This window comes from Manacus candei, unplaced genomic scaffold (genome assembly GCF_025592945.1).
Source record: "Manacus candei isolate 608988 ecotype Guabito, Panama unplaced genomic scaffold, ASM2559294v1 h1tg000050l, whole genome shotgun sequence".
NCBI lineage: Eukaryota > Metazoa > Chordata > Aves > Passeriformes > Pipridae > Manacus > Manacus candei.
The window spans coordinates 16,420,279-16,442,140 of NW_026138098.1; the positions used below are offsets into that span (position 1 = coordinate 16,420,279).

Genomic DNA, 21,862 nt, shown 5'->3' on the forward strand with positions numbered 1-21,862 from the left:
TTTACTACTCTAACAGATAGTGAAATCAGCAAAGTTATTTGCTAACTGCATATTTGCAATACAATTTGTTTTAGCCCATGCCTTGCTAGCAGGCTATAAAATACAAGCATGTCGGCAGAAATATAAGCATAAACTTTGTACCACTTAGCAGGAATTTTTTATTCCCTCTTCATTCCTTAATCTCCTTTGTTTGCAATTTGTGTACATTCCAACCAGTAGTACCTAATTTGAGTCTAAATTTTACTTCACTATTTGATCTAGTCTATACATTACTTACAGAACTGAACACACAGAGGATACACAATAGACCAACTCTGGGCACATTTCTTCCCACAAGTTACCGACGAGCCACTCTAACACTCTAGATTAAGTTAGTCTAAAAGGTCATCAGTAGCTTGGGGAAGCAATAGTTTTGTCTAGAGAAAGCCATTGTATGCCCTGGTTACGCAACACCAGTTTTAGTCTGGATTGTTTCAGGTGCCAGAACAGAGAGTCACTGGCTTCAGGAAGGGGTTTCTTCTGGCTGCATGGGGAAACAAAGGTGATGTAAATGGAGGTGGAAAGTGTTCTGATACTGGCCCTTGGTATTGCCAATACAAAAGAAAAAAGGACAAAGACACAAGAGAGGCAGAGAAGAACAGAGAAAGACAAAGAAGCTGAACGGATGTTCAGAGGTGGCGGCAATACGGGGTTACTGCATTGCCACCAGGAAATGGACTGAGAGTGTTTTGCATCAACTGGGCAGCTACCAAAGCCTGTGGTAACTGGGTTAGAAAATGGTGTGGGCACCGACAGTCTGCTCCATGCTGCCACTGAGAAACGCATGCAGAAAGGAAGGTGTGCAGGAAAGGGGCAATTTAATTAAATAAATAACACGGTGGCAAAATACAATGAAGAAGAGATATTTTAGGAGGTTCAATCTAAGGCTACCGAAAAGAGAGTTTATTGAGTTCATGACAAGAAAAGTAATGAAGAATTATGCTGAATGGGCAGGGTCAAAAACCCATTGTTCAATAGATTTAGTTCCTTATAACGGCAATAGTTTCATCAACACTGGTGGTGTATAAATCTAGACAGCGAACTGGTACTGTGACATCCCTATTATCTCCCTAAATCATTTTGATAAAGGAAAAGGCTTTTCAAAATATCACGTTTTTTCTGCTTCATTCTGTCATTTTATTGCCCAATTCTTTGTTACAATTTTCCAATCACTTTACATAACCAACCATTTTCATCATTGCCACACTATTGTAAACCACATCAGCAAGTTAATACATAAAGCTTTGCATTTCAAAAAACTAGACACTTTAGTAACAATATTACAAAGATTTTAGCTTCAAAAATAACTGAAAATGAAAAAAATAAACTTTTAAAGAATCAGCATCATAAAATTAATTTATTCCAAGTAAAAATACAAAATAATATTAATGACATTGACCAGATATGAAAGTCTCTCCCAGAAACAACTATATTAATGGTTGAGAAAGCACTCCTTAAAGAAAATACGAAATAAAAATGAAAAATATGTAAATATGTTTAATTTTTTTCTTAGCAAAAAATCTTTCTAAAAATAACAATGAAAATTTGTCTCAGTACAAAGGCTACATTACTATTGAAAAAATACCAGCATGAAGAAAAGGTACATATTTGACAGTAGAAAAATGATTTTAGTGAATCACAATGTCTAAAGTCTGCAATGAAAATAAATCTGCAATAAAGATTTATGCCTTTTTTCTTTTCATTTTTCTTTTTTTTTATACAAACAGTACAAACAGTATTGCACATAACAACAAATAGTCGAGGTTAGGTTAGCCTTCAAAAAAATCGACTAGTTCAAGTCTCACATCAGAAAAGGCCACAATAGGACCTGTTGTACCCAGGGGCTTCTTAGTCAAGTTGCAGTTCAGAACTCCATATTTTAAAAAATAACTTTTTTTGAAGGACCCTCTTTTAATATAACATATTAACAACTCAGGGGCACATTCATTTACAAAACAAAAGGGAGCATGTCATAATTTAATAAACTAAAAAAAGTTCTCTTTAAAAAAATACAAACAGAAGAACTCTCACAATTCTGGTCAGTCGTGCATAATCACACTTGATTATAAATATACAAATTAAGGGAAAATATTTTTTCACCTTCTATTCACAACTTTCAGCACCAAATGGAGTTTGTGTTTACATCTGTCCTTTATGATGATTTTGTTTCAGATTTAATCCAACATTATGCTATATTGTACATTTTCCAGCTTCTCTCTCTCTCTCTCTCGCTCTCTTTCTCTCTGGGGGTATTTTTCTACATGAAAGAGGGGTATTTCTTCAAAAAGATTTACTTCTTTCACATAATTAGGTAGATTTCTGTAGGTTAGCTATGATCTTTAATATTACAGTTATAAAGCTCTAACTTCTTCATTTTCAAAAAAACTCAAATAAGCATGAAAAAAATAAAGTTACCCATCTGTTAAATCATTTTTCTTGCAGAATTAAATTAATATATATTTTTCTGAATAAACTTACTTAGAAAATATCATTTTCTTTCCTATATTTCAAAATTGAGGTATTGCAAAAGATCATGTCAGTCAGAAAGCATGCCTTTTTCTTTAAAAAAAATCATCAGCCGACTGTTGAAAACTGTCTAGATACAAAAAGTAGTGCATAACAAAATGTCTTGTACAGATGAAAAAAAACAGAAAAGACACCTGGGCTGGGAAAAGCAATATCACAAAACCGCCCAGAAGTAACTTCAAAAGGGATAATTATAATAAGCATTTTAAACCAGTAAAAAACTATTTTTTCTTTTTTTTTTCTCCAAAAACAGAAAAATCCTTTCAAAGCCAATACTTGCAACTAAACATTGGGAAAACCAACTTACTAAAGTAGACACAAAGAAGGACATCACAACAAACAAAACCCAGAACATTTAAATCTACTATGCGGTGTCATATCCAGTCAGATTGTCCCCAGAACTGCAAAAACAAAGGAGGAAAAAGAAGAAAAAAAATAGTGTACACATTCTCACAATCATTAGTATACCAAGTGTGTTTATATTTATATGCTATCTGCAGCCCCATAGTTCATGCTAAAAAAATGTCCACTGTATTAGCAGGTCTTAATTGTATTCAAGCTTCACAGGATACATCCAGGGATTAGAGAGATAACGCCACATCCACAGAGCAGACATCTCATGTTACTTTTATATGCAGACATTTCTTTAGCACCACTTTTTTTCCTAACTTCCTTAAATGTGCCTAGGTTATTAGTTTGACAGACTATCTAATCGGTAGTGTATGTACGCTAACATGAGCTCTTTGGTTTTCTGGACACGGTCTGCAGCTACGGAAATGATGCAAGCATTAGGAGAGAGATTGTATCTAAGAGCTCATTTCTGTTTATGTACCTGTTATGAACTGTCAAAAATGTGTTAATGTCGGATACAGAGGCTTTAACAGTTAAGTTTGATCACAGTACTAGACATAATCACTTTACTATATAAAATAAATTGCACGATATATAACAGAGCACCGCAAAGTACTTCATCTACCATCCACAAATTTGTTTTAAGAATATCCTACAGCTAGTTTTTATATTTGTTGTAATACAGGTCATTCTGTAATGGGCTGATCCTAATTTCAGAAGCATTACATTTACTGAGGCATGCCTTCCTCCAGTCAGTAATCAATTTTTTTTTGTTACTGAGCATTTTGTAGCCTACGAAGATTCATAATTTGTGCATTGTGGGCAGGTTTTATATTAGACATATATAAAATTTATTGCATGCAGCAACCTGATTAAGTAAACATGCAGTCAAAAAATATTGACCTTCCTTGGAAGCTTTTCTGTATGCTATACTGATCTCCTTTCAGCAGCCATCACTATTTTAATCACATATTCATTTTTAATTGATACCCTAGCCTGAATAGAGTATTATGGTATTAGTAATACCATTTTAATAGCAGCAAAAGCTATTGCAGCATACATTTACATAACACTAAAAGACCTAACAAAACAAAACAAAAAAACCCAACAAAACAAAACAAACAAAAAAAACCCTCAGCAAAACAAAAGAAAAAAGTCTGATCCAGCTTATGAGGTATCATCCTTACAAGTCAAAATGGAGAGCAACTAAAGGCTTATTTTCTTTAAGGGTTATTACTACTCTAAATGACCCAAACTAACGATTGCTGAATATCTGTTTAAGTTTTTGCTACATCTGCCACCTACTTGTGAATATTACCTTTGGTAAAGTCATCTGCTAGGGGCAAGTCTAAATTTCTGAAAATAAGTGCATGCTCCAGTTTAAAAATAAAAATAATTATAATTATATTAAAAAAATCTTCATCACATACACATCAGCCCAGTGAAGGCTGATGAGAATGGCAGTCTACATAATGTCACTAGTGACAAGTCTTGTGTAGGAAATTAAGGTACCAAGCAGATGTTTGTGTGAATCAAAGTGCAAAATCAGTACAGTTACACTCTGCCGGTTTGTATTATACTGGACACTGAGTTCAGTAATGTGACTGTAAATAATAATAATAGTAATAAAAAGACCCATCTCTTCATTAAAGTCGAGGACGAATGCACAGATTTCCAGAACACTAAGCCCTGAGGCAGCGCTCTCTTTTCACTCAATTTTATTTACTCCAGTACTTGTTGCTGGGCGAGGCCTGGGGTTCAGCTCCAGCGGAACGGGACGTGGCGGGGCCGGTCGCCTCCCTCCTTTACCAGTGGTTTGTGGAACTCCCGCCCAGCACGAGAGTGTATGCTTGCCCAGCAGTATTCACAGTAATACTGCAAACAGGTCACGTTGGCACAAAAGAACGGAGCAAATTTTCCACCACAGCGAGTGCCCTGGCATTCGTCACACATCTGATCATCCAGCACATATGGCTTCACTTCCACCTGCACCAGGAAGAAGAAGAACAGCTGTAAGGAAATTTCATACTTTTGCTAAGCATGAACAGAAAAAAAAGTAATATTTTAATTCTTTTTGACACTATTGAAGGTTTTCAACTGATGCGGGATTAACCCAAGAGGTTGGTATTTGAATTTTCATACCAACTACTTTATCTGTCAGAAAATCTCAAGAAAGAAGGGTGTGCTTTGGTAACTTTTTCTTGGAAAAGTGAGGTGGGGGAAAGTACTAAGATGGAAGTACAGCAAAAATAGCATCTGAGAGGATTTTCCCACCGTCTAAGAAAACTCCAGGAATACAGTTAATACAGTTGTTACGGGGACAGGCCACAGAGAAGCATTTGGGAAGAAAAATTATAAAGAACAAAATTATATTTCTAAACTTCAGACGGTTTTTTTTCCAGAGAAGATTTTTTTCCTTTTGTTTTTTTGTGAATTGCAAGATGCAGGACCAGACTGATAAGAGATTCAAATTGAACAAAATTAAAGGTACTTGTATTAAATACTCTTAATTCTGTAGGCAAAAATCACTAGCTAAAGATTTTTAGCTCTTGCAGTGCAACAACATTTCACAGTAATTCCAACTAAGGCCTTGCCATCAAGTACAAACAGGCTGGAGAGCTGATGACTTTTGTCCTACACTCAGTTGTAAACATCTTGGGGCTGGAATGCTTTTTGTTTTTAAAGCACTTGTGCCAAACACAGCAGGGCTGACGAATGACTAGACACTTGCAATAATGCTATTACAGGAGCTGACAACATGTAAGTTCTTTCCTGTGTGTCTGTTCCTATGAATCAAGTCATGCCTACACATTTATCTTGAGTGCTCGTTCATTCCAGGGAAATCATTAGTTCATGCATGTATAATTCTTACAGCTCTATGATGCTATTTATAAAGTAGCTGAAGTACAGTCAACTGCATTAGAAGACACAGAAAAATTTAAATACACATTTATTATAAATAATTTTGCTGTAACTGCACAAGTGCTAGTCTGGCACAATTTGTATACTGCAAGGAAAACCTGACTCTAGTAATGACACTTAAATACATACAAAGTTAAAGAAACACAGAAAAAGATGTTAAGCTGAATGACAAGAAGCATTCCTCACAAAAGCTTTATGCTGTATTTTACTTCAGCTTAAACTGATCACACTTCAACAAATGTTACTCATTTGAAGTAAAGCTCCTATAGTGAATGATATTTCTTGCCTATTTAACAGGTAGGGTTGCCAATCTGTTTTTTTTAATTATACCATGCTACCAGCATTGCATGGAACAAGTCTGAATAACTGCCATTTTGCATATCAGATGCCATATCACTAAAATTAGAAGCATCCTGTAAAATAAAACAGCACTGTCTCAAATGAAATTGGAAGAAAGTAGGTCCAATGTCCAACACAGCTCTAGATCCCCACCTACTCACATTTCCCAAGCATGAATTGCAAAGGCCTGAAATAGAGTCTCTCGCTCTCTCATGTCTTTTCTTGCTTTGGTTACTAGTGAAATGATTTTAGGAATGTATGCTGTACAGTCCAGGGATTTCAATCTATTAGATTTAAAAAACTAAGATTTGAGGACTTATTAAGAGACTTCATACTTCTTCAAACTCACAGATAAACCTATTCAAAACAGGTAAGAGATAATTAAATAAACTTAAATTATCAATCAACCAAGTGAAAAGGGAAGTGACTGTTAAAAAAAACTACTGGCTAGCATCTTTTGTGGCTCTACCCTAAAGCTTAGAAAGAAACCCCTTGTAAGCATGGCTGGTATATAAATCTCAAAGTGTTCAACATGTGATTGAGACTCTTCCCAATCTAGGATTTTTCAGAATTCAATGGACAAGAAATCTTTAGGAATAGCCTTGTCTTAGTTTATGCAATATGGTGTACAGCACCACAGAAAAATTATTTGAGGACTTATAACTCCATGACCTCCTTGAATCTGACACAAAGTTCAATTCAGATTTTTAAAGAGATGTATTTCAAACTTTGCAGCTGTGTGGATTCATATGCATAGTGCACATAACAGACACACCCAATACCTGTTAAACTAACTTCTGAAGAAACAATTTATATCAGATTAAGGAGAAAACAAGTCATCCCTACTGGAAAAATACTTTGCAGCAGTGCATGCTGTATGTTCTTCTGAATAACTCTAAATTGCTGGGCCCTCAAAAACATGGGTGTTGTTTGTATGTGTAATCAAGAGGTGAAGATAGAAGGTCCAAAGGAAAAATATCTTGGAAATCAAGTAATGTTTTCTTCTAATGTATTTAACTCAGATTTAAGCGAACTTCACTCTATACTTGAAAAGCCCTTCAGAAACCAGGATTTCATATTGACTGAACAAAACCAAGTAATTTCCCCCCCTTCTGCCTATCAAGCATCTATTGGCATATGGTTTTACTTAAATAATGTTCAAGACTTTCGAGGTCAGCATCACCTATTTTACTTACAACAAACCTCTGCTTTAGGGACATCAAGTCTAGACATACACTACTGACAGAAAATGGTGCCTCATAACAGCAAAAGTGTCAGAAGCTATATAAGTAATCACCAAAATAAAAACCATTGAAGCAGAATGAGCAAACATCTAAGGGAAGAGAAAGAAGCTGGGAAATGCTGTGGAATTTGACCTACAGAATTCAAAACAAAACCAAGAGCAAATGTACTTACAACCATTTTCAACTTTTAGTGCTAAACATGTCTGAAATATTTTTTTGACTCTGCTTTAGATGCTTAAATAAGCTCTTAAAAATTGACATATGTCATCTGAAGAACAGAATTTACAGTGTTCTCCAACACGTTGTTAATAATAATGATTTTAATTTCTGTACAGTTTCGTAACAACCATTCTGTTCCACGCTATTTTACTTACCCGTTTATCAATGTCATTATGTTGGAGCTGGACAAAGCGAGCACTGATAGCAGCAATATAGCTCTGCTGGTTGGAGAAAGCCACTCTGCCAGCACCTTTTGGATACTTCAACTCTGGGTCTGTATCAATGCCAGCATAGCAGACACCTCCATATAAACGGTCCATAATCATTGCCAATTCAACTGCAAGAAGTCAATTGTTAAATATGATAGATTTAACATAAGTAATAGTGTTGCATTTGGATTGCTGCATTTAAAAAAGCACTATTTGCCTTAGCATACTTGTCCTCCAAAGTCTAAAACTGCAAACTGAAATGCTGGTTTTAACAGATTGAATCAACGCTACATGAATGATAGTAAAATATAAGGCAAGAAATAGAATCTGTAAAAAGAAACTTGGTGTGACTGAAGTGTGAAAAATATGCAGAGTTACACTGTTAAAGCAGGTATCAGATCAACTAGAATTTACAATACTATAAATTAAAACTCTGGTATTAGGCATCAGGTAGCTCCAGCCAGGCTTCTTAATGCTAGTTTGCATGTAAGATCACTTGGAGATATTTCTATATTTAGGATCTGATATTTTGCCCCAAGTACTAAGGTTCAAAAGACATTAAAGAGGTGTTTTACATTTGAAACAAAAAACTGTGAAACATCAGAAGTTACTACAGATAAAGCAAGCCTACATTTTCGGTGCAACTTATATTAGTATTTTGGTGGAACATTATCTTGCTCATGGATCTTTTTAAATGGTTTGTTGCTTTTTCTGATACTAAGAATAACTGTAAAGAAGTCAGAAATATCATTCATAAAATAAGACAGGTTGAGTGCATGGCTGAGGATACAGAAGGAAAGTTAAGGGAAAGAACTGAAGGAAGTGAAAGAGAGGCTGAAGAAAGCAGAGAAAGGCATGTGAACTGTGCAAGGACATATGGTCACTGAGCCAAGTTCTCTGTCTGTAAAAGCTCACAGGCAAAGAAATTTGTCAGATGGACAACACAAAATAGTGGGACCTGTATAGGCCCTGCCAAGTCAGCCATCTTCTAGTGCTAATGTGTGAAAACACTTTCTGTAGCGAGTTACAATTTAGCTAGGTAAAATAAAATGAAAAAAACCCACCCTAAATATTTAAATCCTTGTAGTTTTCACAAAATTCTTACTAATAAATTATACATAGAATAGAGACAATTTTAAATTGAGTGGGTATCTGTGTTTGTATAAATCTGTGTGTGACTCATTCTACCAAACCAGGTAATACTCTTGCTCCAAACAGTAAGGAAAAGCTATCAGCATAATGTAGTCACCAGTAGATTCTTCTGCTTTCTAATGATTTGGAATCATCATGTGGGTAGTGATCTCAGAAAATGACAGTACAGAATAAACATCAGGAACAATTAAAGACATTTACAACAGTAGTTCCACTAAGTTACTCTTGCCAATGGACAAAGAATACACAGGATTCCAGGGCAAGGAGACCATGCAGTGCTCAGATATCTTAGGAAAAACTTCTGTACCAGATCTTTAAAGCTGCAAACAAGAAAAACTGGAAACTGTTTGGCTGCTTTGGAGAAGTTAACTATTTAAAGGCATTAGTTTTCAAATGTAATGCATTTCAAATGTGATCTATGACAGGCCAAATGACATATAGTTTTATAAAGGCTATCATTAGAAATGAGGTAATGTTTAATTGTTACTATTTACATAATTACCATCTCACAACTCTGCCTTATTTTAAGATGCAGAGGGAAGTGAAAGCTGCCAAGAAACCTGGACTAGGAGAAATCTTACTGTCTGCAGTGGCTGGGAGACCTTGTGTACAGCTTCCCTAAAGACTTAGGATTAGGCAAAAGGTAAAGTGAGGAGCTTAAATTCTAGTGGGCTGGAAAGCGGCTGCCAAAGGAAAGTGAGGGCTACAAGGAAACCTGATTCAGAAGTCTTTCTTCCAGACAGTGACTAAGAGGTCTTGTCTACTACAGTCCTGGAAAACGAGGATTAGGATTGAGCGGGTGAAAAAGAGAAACCATGCAGCTGCCTTGGAGTGAGCATGGAGAGGGACTACTAAACAGAAGTGAGGGCTGCCAAAAGATCTAGCCAGGAGAAATGTCTTGACTTGTTTCATGACTTTGTCATTGGCTCACCAGAAACGTAAGGGTTAGGAAGAAAGAAACGAGTGTCGAGCTACAGTTGGGAGTGGTGCTGAAAGGGGCCTTCAAAACAAAATGGGGGCTGCCAGGAGATCTGAGCTGGGATAAATCTTTCCTCTGGCCAAAGGCTAAGGAGTCTTGTCTATGGCTCTGCAAATAAAAGTGAAGAAAAAGAGTTAAGGGTGAAGAAAAAGAAATGGAGGGAAAAAAATACATTAGGAAAGAGCCTGGAAAATGGTCTTCAGTGTGGGGCCACCAAGAGACCTGGTTGGGAGAAATTTTTTTCAGGACAATAGCTCCACGAAAAAATTAGGGTAAGGGTTGAATAAATGGGAAAGAGTTGACGTTGGAATTGGTTTGGAAAGAGTCTGGGAGAAGTTTGTCTTCTAGTCAAAGGAAAGGGGAAATTGTCTGCATCTCAGCAAACAAATGCAGGGTTAGGATTAAGATGGTCTACATTACAAAAAAATCAGACTAGTTCTAGGTATTATGCAAAGATGGGGAAAACTGTTTCTACTGGCAATCCTCATTAGTAACCTACTTAAAAGGTAAAAAATGTTCACGGTTTGTATTCTGCAGACAGGAAGAGACCCCTTGACTTACAAACCAAGCTGTGATCTGTGGAAAAGACATGGTATATCTTCTGTTCTTTTACACATTTTTCTACTTAATCTGGCCCCCCCTACTACATGCCTACGTTTTCCTCCTACTCACCAGCTCGGAGGGGCCGTGGAACTCCTCCAACAAAGATTGTTTTTCTTGGATCCAAAGGCTGAGACCCATCCATCACAAAGTCACTGTCACTTAGGTTCCAAGGTCGAATTTGCACCTGTATTAAGGACTGTTTTTAGTCGAGGAACTTGGCCACTTAATTAAGAAACTGCCAAATCCTTCTATAATTAAAACCAAAATTTTAATTTGATGAAGACAGTAAATCGGTGGCATGAGCACCAAAACAATGTGAGAACATTGCTTATATAAGTGTCCAAAAGAAGGTGGACAATTCATTTACCACCTCTAGAGGCCAGGCTTGAGTTAAATTTCACCATTGCAAACTCCCACCCTCATTAATCCCCTGCCCCTAATCGCCATTATAGTAAGAAATCTGTGAAAGGTCTTTCAGAACATTTTACCATCTATCTGCAATTACGGTTGCAGTTTGGACTTCTGGCTTTCCTGAAATCACATCCAGTGATCTACAAATTTTAAAGCACTGATAGGAGTGGAGATAAAATTAATTGCAGCGCTTGGATACAAAAGGAGTTTGTATAATGTGTGAATGCCTACTTCTATTGAGCAACAAGCAACACAGTTGATAAGAAATCTTCAGACTGTACAGAAAAAAAACTGCTCAGAAGTTATTTAGATAGAGCTGTTCATCAATCCATTTTTTTTTGATTCTAGAAATCACACAAGCCCACTCACTGTGCTGTAATCTTGGGTTGTTCATTCATCTGTGCAAGATTTTCAATATTGATTTTAAAAGGCAGTATGTTTTTTATCTTATCTTACTTGTCTGTAGTTTTCATCTAATCTGTATACATCCACAGGCAAAAAAAAAGACTAACATTAAAGAATTGGAGATGTGAACAATAAAAACAGGTCTTCTATTCTGCTATAGCTGTCTGCAGTACTTGATTTTACCCTGCAGTTTCTATAAGGTAAATGAGGCCTAAGTTATAAACTGATTAGCTATTGCATGCATAAAAAAATAATAATTAAGAAACCCAATGAAGTACAGAGGATATTTGATGCTTTCTGGATTTTAATTTGGCAGGGTTAAGCTTCTTCCCTTCACCGCAGAAGGCTTTTTTTCCTCTCAAATAACATAGCCAGAAAGTTACAATTCCATTGTTTTACAGCTAACATTCTAAAAGGATGCATTCTCCTTTTAGATACTAGAGTACCAAATATAAAAATTAAATGAACATGGTATTTATCAGAAAAAAGCAAATGCTGAAGCCGTGTTACGCTGATACAGAAAGTCAATTCAACGTAACAGCAAGGGCAGAAACAGGAAGTGACAAGTAATCAACTGTATTTTTTTATTTATTTATTAACTGAAAAGAGTAAGAGCAAACGTGCTAGCAACCAGCATAAGGGTCATGGCATAAGCTACTTACTGGTTTATCCTTGATTGTGGGACTTGACACACATAGGTAAAGTTTCCCATCTTCTTCCAGACAGGCATCTATCAGAGCTTGTACAGAGCTTTCTTCCTGGAACAGCAGAAAGGCGTAACCTTGGAAAGGGTAAGGGAACAAGAAAGAAAAATAACTGATTCATTTATAAAGCAGGGTTTTTTTAATAAACAAACCCAAGAAGTGGATAAGATCTACAAATTACAAATAAGTTGTTAAGGCTGTTAGTTTGTTTTCATAAATTAAATTCACCGAATATATCATAGCCTCATACAGTACTGATTTCAGAATGGAGACTAGTGTTTGCTGCATGTGAGGATGTTTATTTGATTAATTAATGATTTTGAGCAGTGAGAATATAGGCTGGTGAATAAGGGTTTCTTACCATCCAACAACTGTATTGGAGCTATTTCTCAGTGGTATCTGCTGGTATCAGTGATTATTACCTTACAATGGAGGCACAAAATTTCTGCTTACTATATACAATTAATAAATTCTAGAAGAAAGGGTTAATTCCAGAAGAAAATGGTCAGGTAAACAGAAAAACAGACTTTTATGCTTACATACTTAACTGAAAAAATGCTCCCCTAGAAAACAACAAACTCGAGAGAAAAAGAATGTGTTGTGGTTTTTAATGAGTAAAGACCCGCTGTTGTTATTTATACTGAAATAAAGCAGTTCAAAAGAAAGAAGTCCACTAAAATTGTTCATGTGATTCAGAATTTTAAGACTTTAAACGAGCCAGTAAAATTAAGTGTGTGTAGCACTCTGCTCTTCTGAATGCAGCTGCCAAGAAAACTCTGAATTTTACTTCACACTGTTAAATTTGAATGAAGATTTGACTCAAGCAGCCTATGCTTCTGATACCTCAGAAGTAACAACTAATACAGCATCCCCTGCCCTGAGCAAAGGCAGGTAAGGACTGGCTGCTGACTGGAATAGAGCTGCCTGGTTGAGAGGATTTCCTATGGAGCGTGCAGTGCTCCTTCGCTCCCCCATCAGTATAACGCAGTTTTCTCACTCCCTGTGAACATGCTGGCTGTGAGCAGATTATAATCTGCCACTTGTGTGTCTTACAGAATACCTCTTGCAAAAAATCCTCAGCAACCAGAGGCAGTTGGAGCTTAAGCAGGGACTGCTAGACTTCCTCTGCCTAAGATTCTTGACACAAACTGAGCACATACACGATGACACATCATATATAAGCATCAAACAAAGCCATACAGAGTCTATTTGCCATTAATATAGTACTGACTTACCCTAATTTTTTATGAGTATTGAGTGAAAACTGTTTGACATGCCCTTTTTAGATAAATACTACACAACTCTGATTTATAAAAAAATTCAATACAGACACTGAAAAAGTGTTTTCTTCTGTCAAGTTATCTACCAAACTACCTCTTACCCTACTGTCCCTACTCCTGTGTGACTTCTCAAAGAATATTAAATTCTATGCAGCTATTTGCTTTTAGAGGCCAAAAAAAGTTTTCATTAGCCTCATTATAGCCCAGAACACATCCAGAAACACTGACTTGCCCAAGAAAACAAAACAGTTTGATCATCACTCTTGCTAGCAAACAAGGAGCTTGCATAGCTAGAGTTGGAGTAGATTAAAGATACCAGTTCCAACAAAAAGTGAAATAATTCTTGAGTAAAAACATCTGTTTCCTTTACAGCAGAAATATTTCTCTTAAAACAGTCCCTTAAAGATATAAACATGCTTCAACATTCCAGTTTTAGATTTTACAAAATTAATTAAGAGTATGAAAATAATCCCTTTGCAATCACTATCACTTTTAGCTTCATTTTATTTCCATCCATGCACTCATTATATCTACCTCCATTCCATCCCTTCTGATTACACGTAATAATTACAGCTTCATACAAAATTAACTTCATACAAATTAAAGTATCTTTAATTTAGCAGTTCTTTCAGTCTTATAAAATGTCCCAGTCAAAAATGTAGATACTTGGAAAAGACTACACGGCAATTACGACTCCAAAGCCAAATGATCACAATTTAAGCCTCAGCCCAATCCTTGCCTTCTATTTCAGATAAATGCCTCATGAGACAAATTCACAGAAGATGCAGTGTAGATCATTCCAGTACTATGAAAAAACTAAGTAAGAATACATGTACATTTATGCATACTTTAAAAGAATGGTTTACAACACATTCAAATAGATGCAAACATTTAAGATTTATCTGCTGGCCACACCATAAATTTTGAACTCTAAAAGAGAGAATTTTGTCCATTTTGGACTTTTATAATCTTAAACCAGCAAAATATTGGAGATTTCTCTAGCATAAAGTCAAAATGAAAACTGGAAAGTGTTTCTTATGACTTAATTATTTAGCAAAAATCTGGGCAACAGACTGGAGTGTAATCTTTACAATCTTAGGAAGCTTGTTCAGGGTTTTCTGGGTCATAGTAAGAGGTCACATCTGTGGTAGCTGGAGTTGACTGCCACTTGGGAGTACTGTAAATGGTATGACCATAATTTCCCAAAACAGCTAAAATTAACCAAATTAACCAAACAGATACTCCTAATTTCTCTAGACCTCTGTGATTAAAACCTTCCCCTGCATGCTATGGGGTCCATGTGGGTCAGCAGTTCATTCTGTTAATCTAGAAAAGCAAGCAGGCTGGATTAGCATGACAGGATGTCCAGCATTACTTCAAAACCTGGTGACAGCACATCTATTCCGATTATTCAAGGACTTCTGGTACTGAATATTAACAAAGATTACACCAAAATGAAAACTAAATAAAGAACAGAACTTCTGATAATATTAGGATCACGTGGAGGTTGATTTGGTCAAGAAAGATACCTGCTGAAGTTAAAGGTATTTTTACTCATTTTCCAGAAGCACATAGGGATGTAAAAACCTTATATTCAGAAAGGTGCAGGTCCTTCTCGTGAGCAGTTCTAGGTGTTGCTGTTACTGAAGAATCACTCTCTTCCTCACAATACCACTGTTTGGAGCTGCACTCTAAAGCAGGAGATGCACTTTGAACTCAGATTCCAGTATAAAAAAATTTTGGAAAATACCCATGCCAAAACTGACATTGCACAAAGAATTATCTCACGCTATGTGCAGTTTAATAATTAAATAACTTTGTTTGTACAGGAGCAAAGCACCGTTTTTAATAACTTCAGCCAAAATTTAAATTAAAACCAGCATGCCAATCTGTAAATTAACAGTAATTAATTTTCTTTTTTTGTATTTAAATCTTAAGTTTGGCTATAAATTTATAAAACTCTAAGAGTATTTCTTCCTGAAGAGATTCTCAAAACTGTCTATTTCAGGCATTATATCCTGTCCTACAGTTTCTATTTCTATTCCTATTTCTGCTACACACAGTGAGACCTCAGCCTAATCCCCTCAAAGCTGTACTGCATGGCCAGCTGACTTCTAAAATTCAGAATAGTCAGTTATAAGGGTATCTATATTTAAAAAAAATTTAATGTTTAAAGACAGTAGGTGAGGTGGATTTAATAAGATGATCAACCTAGAAACCAAAAATGTATTAATCCAAATAATTAGAATTATTTTGCAGATGCTGAAAGCTGCTTCAGATTCCCCAGTCTTGTGTCCTTCAGCACATTCTCCCATCTGTGCTTCACCTATAATATCATATCACTTAATGCACACGTTTTTTCCCAAGAAGTAAGAGATTTGATGAATCTCAAAATTTTAATACTCTACAGCAGAATTGTGGTAGCACACTGTGGTGGGTACGTTGCAGGCAAACTTCAGCAGTGCTCCTTTCTTACCTTGCCAGACATTCTAAAGGTTTGAGGGCTCAAGGGACTTATCCTGACTCAGATTCCACAAAGTAAAACAGGCAAGATATTTGAGGCCTCAGAAAATAGCAAGCTACCTGACAACAGCTGAATATTCTATATACACAGATAAATAGCTTCTAGGAAGAGCAGAAACAATCCAGCTCTTCCTCTCTTGATGGTACAATACATCACTGTAGTGCTGACAATAAACATTGCACCTTGCAATTCTCTGGGAAAAGGCAACAATGTATTTTGATGTTAAAAAAGTCACTATAACTTTTCAAAGGGTACAGCAGAGGGAGGATGAGAAGAAAATTAATTTCCCTATGTTCTGAAGCAGCTCCTCAACCTTGAGCTCCAGGATTCATTATTTTACGGAAAGAAGTACAAGAACTAAGCTCCTTTGTACATGTCACATTCTGACATCTAAACAGTGACACAATTTTCATATGAAAGGATAATTTAGTCCAGTTGGTCTAATTTCACTTAACCTTGCTGAGAACAAACTGGAAAATCTGGCATATGCGCTGTGTCCCACAAGCCTGAAACCAGGTTGTCACTTGAAATGCAAAATACATTTGGAACAAAACAAAATTGTTATAGTCTGGTAAATGTGTTTTTGCCAGCCTAGTTAGCCTGGAAAAAATCCTTATTTTAATTAATTTCAACATAGACATATCTTCTCTAATGATGGGAGCCTTTCTGTATTACTCAAAGTACAACTTGTAATAAGGCCTCAGCGACCTCTTCAAAAGAACTAGATGGAAAGCTTATTAAGATGTTTTTCCTGCCTTTCTTATAATAGCAGATTATTGATATTCATACTATTGATATTCACACTTTTATGTTAAAAACTGGCGTGTTGGTACAAATGACAGGCAGCTAGCAGTGCATCATGCATGTGTTCTGCCCATTCCTCCTCAACATAATCAAAAAGAACTACTTTATCAGGGCAGAATGTGCATTATGTGTATCAGGCATATGAGAGAAAACAAACTTATGGGCTTCATAGACACCATTCAATTTAGCAAGTCATAGCTGGTACAGTTTATCAGAACAGACTATTCTCTTGTCTAAAGCAAAATATTTCTCAGATTATCCAACTTCATGTCTGTCATGGCTCAGACTGACTGACTGCACTTCAGTGCATTCATGAAGAAAAGATGTTAAAATAATAATAAAAAAAAGCTTTTTTATAATCTTCTAAACCTGGTTAACACCTTCTCTGTACAACTCCATTGTTAGGCATAGTTTGGTGGAGTAAAAGAAAATCACTGGTTGCATTTTGTAACCCACACGAGATGGTAGGAAAGATGTTTGGTATACCAGAATTTTTATACTCCTTTCAGTTTAAGTGATTAATTATTAATGTTATGAGAGTGAAGGTTGTCTGATCAGTCTCTACTTATTTAGGAACAAAGGACTATTTCAGAAAGGTACTAATGGAGTAACTGGGCAGATCTCTCACTTAACGAAGTCCAAAGTTGATTCTTCAATCAAGAGTGAAGAATTCAAAACTGTGATATAGTTCAGTTTCATTATAACTGAAAGGTACCATTTTATGCTCAGCTTGTGAACTAAAAGTAATTAAAAAGTTCTTTAAGTTCTTGCATTTGACAACACCAATATATAAATTGCTCTTCAAATACATCAACCATGAGCCACATCTTCCAGGACAAAGCCAGTATTTTGGCAGGCAAATGTTATATAGCCAACAGGGAAGGATTAACCTATTTCTGGCTCTTAGATTCCAGGGTCTTTTCAAATAAAGTAAAAAACTGAAATGAAGAATTATATATCAGGTCAAAGAGTATTTGAATATCCATGTCAGACATGTGTGTATCATCTACTGATTTTATTTGTAACTGACCTCAAACCCATAATTCCCAAAACTCAGCCCACTTACAAAATCAGATATAGAAATCATACTCTAAGGGTCATGTGTTTTCAGCTTTCTAACTCTGAAGTTGGGTATTCTTAGTCCTTAGAATGAAGAGAACTTTCTCTTTTCTTTACATGCAGCACAGCATGTCAGAACAGTTTTTGGGTAGTCACATGTGTTGATTTCATGTGCAAAAGGACCAGTTATGCTTGAAAAAAATTAAACTACCTTTGAAGTACATTTTCTTTCATTCATTTAGACAGTGTCTTTTCTGATGTTTTTATAAGCTTCAAGATTACAACAGAATCTACCATCAACCTAAGATTTCTTACAAAAGTATTTCAATATATATATATCTACCTCATAATGCTATAAATAAGATGGAGTTAAAATGGCAAAGAAAATTAATGTTCTAGTCTTGTGTCTTTGAGTTTATTTTTAGATGGTTGAGATGGATGCCTCAAGAAAGTAGATTTAAACAGACTTAATTTTTTATGAAATATAAATTTTACTTTCTCATTTTATTTTTTTTTACTATAGCCCTTAAAACAGTTTGGAATAGAATTGTGGCTGTATTTACTAGAACTTAGAGAATAAAGTTGTTTTAAAAGCCTGCAGCAAAGGAACATTTAGAAACAGTGTGAACCAAATTTCTAAATCAGTTAATGTGATGAGAAGGGTCATTGTTCAAAGTCACTTTAGTAATCTTATTAGAAGATGCTTTGAACATGAATAAAACACATTTCTAAATCCAAAGATGAAACGACTATTAAAAATGAAACTCATTTTTGAAAAATAAAAATCCGAGGTGTTGGCAAAACTGCAGACTTTCCTTTAAACATTGCAGTGACATGACTGCATTTTCAAAAAACTTCAAAGGCTTTAAATACTTAAGAAACCTCAAAATAGAAAGGGCTGTAATCTCACTTAGCTACTGCAGAAGAGTGAAATTATGTATTAGTCAGGGCTGCAAAGATTAATTTCTTTTAGTCAGTCTAATTTTAAATGGCAGTGTTTGACCCTGTCAGCTGATTCCTTTCTCTAAAAAGCAAAAGGTGTATAAGAAACATGAGCAGTTTAGCATCTTACAGCGAGTCTCCTATGTCTTCATGTTTACATTTTTATGTGTTTTTCATGAGTACCAGGCTAAGTCTGAGTGGTCTCATATGTAAGAAATTCCCCACATGCCACATTAAAGATAGGTATTGGGGTAGGGTTTGTTTGTTTTTAATTAAAGGTATGTACTCCATATCCTCAGTTACACTGAAAAATAACTGAATCCTGAATCTAAATAGGAAAGAAGCATATATGTCAAATGGAAGACAGGATACATAACAAGAAAAGTCAGCAAGCAAGCAGATCATATGGAAGAGTTGAATGAAAACTGAGGTTCTGTATCAGTAGCTTCTGTAAAATAAATTGTATGTCTTCATAATTCCAGTTTTACCATTACATAGCCCACATCATGAGATCACCAAAAGAATTGAAACTAACATTTAACCCTTACTACTGATGATCTGACCATAACAGAAATGACAGAGAAAACAGAAACCTTCCATTTTGTCATAAATATTACAGAGTTTTTCCCCCGCACCTTCAATTTAAGAGGAAGAAAAAACCCAATCCAGCCACAGAACCCCTGTTTGTTGGACACACATTATTTCTGGAAAGTGGGAGAGATACCCCAATGTTTCCTCTGCACTTCAGTGCTCAACAGAAAGGACAACATTTCAACAGTGCTGTAGTAAATACATACAGCTAAAGATTTATAACATCCTTTCAGTTCCAAAACACGTCAAGAAACAAAAGGGATTTTCTAGCCATCATTACTTCCCTTTCACCACTTATGGGTAAAAAAAAAGCCCCAAAACAGCAGTATACACACACCATCCCAGTTTGTAGTAAAAATACTCCCACCCACCTGTACTGAAAAAGAAAAGACTAAATAAATTACTTGGTTGGGGTTTTTTTAACTAAAAGAATATTCTACAGGCAAACATAAGCCTCTCTTTATCTGGCATTTTACTTCTAAATGAGTGTAAAACATTGCAACAGCAAATTTATAGGGTTGTCTCCTCTTTCAAAGGTCACAGCCATTTTCAAACATCAGACTTCAGACTGCAACATGATCTACAGCAGCTATAAATCAGAATTAAAGGGTATAAAAACATAAAAGAAAGGCTATAACATACAATTTGGTTACTGTAGTTATAAGAATAGTCACATGACAAAGATTAAATTTTTAATCAGGCAAAATCTATCTTTGTGAAGTTTACTGAGTCAGCAGAATGAAAAAACCCAAGCATTTACATTTGTAAATATAAAAACCCCCAACTAAGTTCAGAATTGAGGTTTTTTAATTTTGATTTTCAAGGGCAATATGCAATGGTGACTGCTCATGGTCATCATCTGGAGGGGGTCAGGTCTGCTGCTGCTCCTTTTACTCTGAACAGATGGCTGAAGAGAGATCACTTTCCAAGTCTGAACAAAACCTGTTACTCTTCCTTGTAAATAAACCAATTTTCAATTCTACTCCAAGCAACATTAACATCGAAAAGTTCTAAAGAAATATAAACAGTCTGCTTGATTTCAGCTTCTATTTCAAGCACAGTATTAGCAGGAAGTAAAATAAATTTTCAGAGGAAGAAAGCTCAGGTCCAAAAATCCAGGCTGCATTTTAGCTGAACTCAGTTATTTTAAATTAAATTTGATATTGGGTTTTATAATAAAAATGGTTTTCACTTTAAATTATATGTTTCTCTTAAAATTTATTTTTAAAGAAAAGAGAAAGCAGCACTTAGTAGAGCTGTGATACACAAAATACTTGGCACTATTGTCAAGAGCTTCATTCAAAGTAAAGTACTTCAGCCAAAAAGACATCCCACATCATTTACACAGAACAAGCCAGTAACATATTTTCTGATTTTATTTGTATTATTCTAACTGTCCTGTGAACTGTAAGACATTTCTCAAGGCAGAATGCAGAGCTTCAGTACTAGGCTTTGGTTTTCCTTCTTTTAATCAAGTAATAAGCTGTGGTGCTCTTAATAACTGGTCTGAATTTTCACTCACATGTGGATTGTTTTCAGGTTCTGGTTTGTTCAAGTTTCTTGTCTTTGACAACTATATGGAAAAGATAGAGCTTGAAAAGCCTTCCTTAATAACACAAGGATTTTTTCCAAAATTGGATTACTTATAATAGAACAACAAATTCCTCTCAAAACAAAAAAGAAATCAAAACCATTTCTCATGAGTAAGAGTATGCATTTCCCTGGGAGATAAGAATGGTCCCTTAAAAAAAAATAAATTACTGGACTTACCAAATCCTCTAAAACATTATGTCTTTCACTGTACTAAATGAAACCACACAGCCTCCATTGGTATACAAGAGATTACTGGTTATAACATCTCAGTATAATCAGTAGTCATATACATTGTAGGTCCCAAAACTAGGTAGAATTTGCATGGTATCAAGTAGACAAAATCTGCCCACCACAGCACTGAGACAGCTGAGCAAGACACCAGTTCTGAGCTGCTCCAAGCTTTTGAAATCAAAGACAGGCAGATACTCTGCCTTGGGCAGAGGCACCCACAGCATATCCAGCACCTGATATAATATTCCCATTGCCAGTCCTAACCTCTGATTTGAGAGAACATAAGTATAATTTGGGATATTATCTTTGATAAATTTATGAGGTATGTATTCTGATGATCTTGCACTAATTTTAGATTACTGTGTCATTATTTTAGGGGTAGAATTGCATGCACCATTGAAGGAATCCTAGGAACTGAATACATAATATTATAAATAAAATGCCTGCAGAGATTTACAAAGAGAGCATAAGCTTCTAAAGCATTAAATTATTACAACTGATCAGGTGGGCTGGAGTAGCTTATTTTTTGGATGACCATCAGAAACAGTGAATACGCTGCAGTCCTAGTACAGAATCTGTCTCTCCACCATCACCCCCAACAACCTCTTGAACACATTTCAGTGATTTGAAAGAATAATTTAGTGCTTCATAAATTATTAGCAAAACAAGACATAACACAAGCTACTAGCAAAGCACAAAATATTAAGTAGTCAATACCACTAAAGGACTGCTTTT

General features: G+C 35.6%; 1 protein-coding gene across 11 annotated transcripts in view; it reads right to left on the reverse strand.

The window, feature by feature from the left end:
• Positions 1-1,147: 1,147 nt before the first annotated feature.
• The window catches only part of CPEB3 (cytoplasmic polyadenylation element binding protein 3), an 84,900-nt gene continuing 64,185 nt past the window's right edge, over positions 1,148-21,862 (reverse strand). For all 11 annotated transcript variants that reach the window (XM_051800572.1, XM_051800567.1, XM_051800564.1 and 8 more), the window contains 4 exons: positions 12,062-12,180; positions 10,653-10,767; positions 7,796-7,977; positions 1,148-4,902 (listed from right to left, as the gene is read on the reverse strand). In XM_051800572.1, coding sequence (XP_051656532.1) covers positions 4,675-4,902; positions 7,796-7,977; positions 10,653-10,767; positions 12,062-12,180 — 644 coding nt within the window. In that variant the 3' untranslated portion in view covers positions 1,148-4,674. The remainder of the gene's footprint in view (positions 4,903-7,795; positions 7,978-10,652; positions 10,768-12,061; positions 12,181-21,862) is intronic.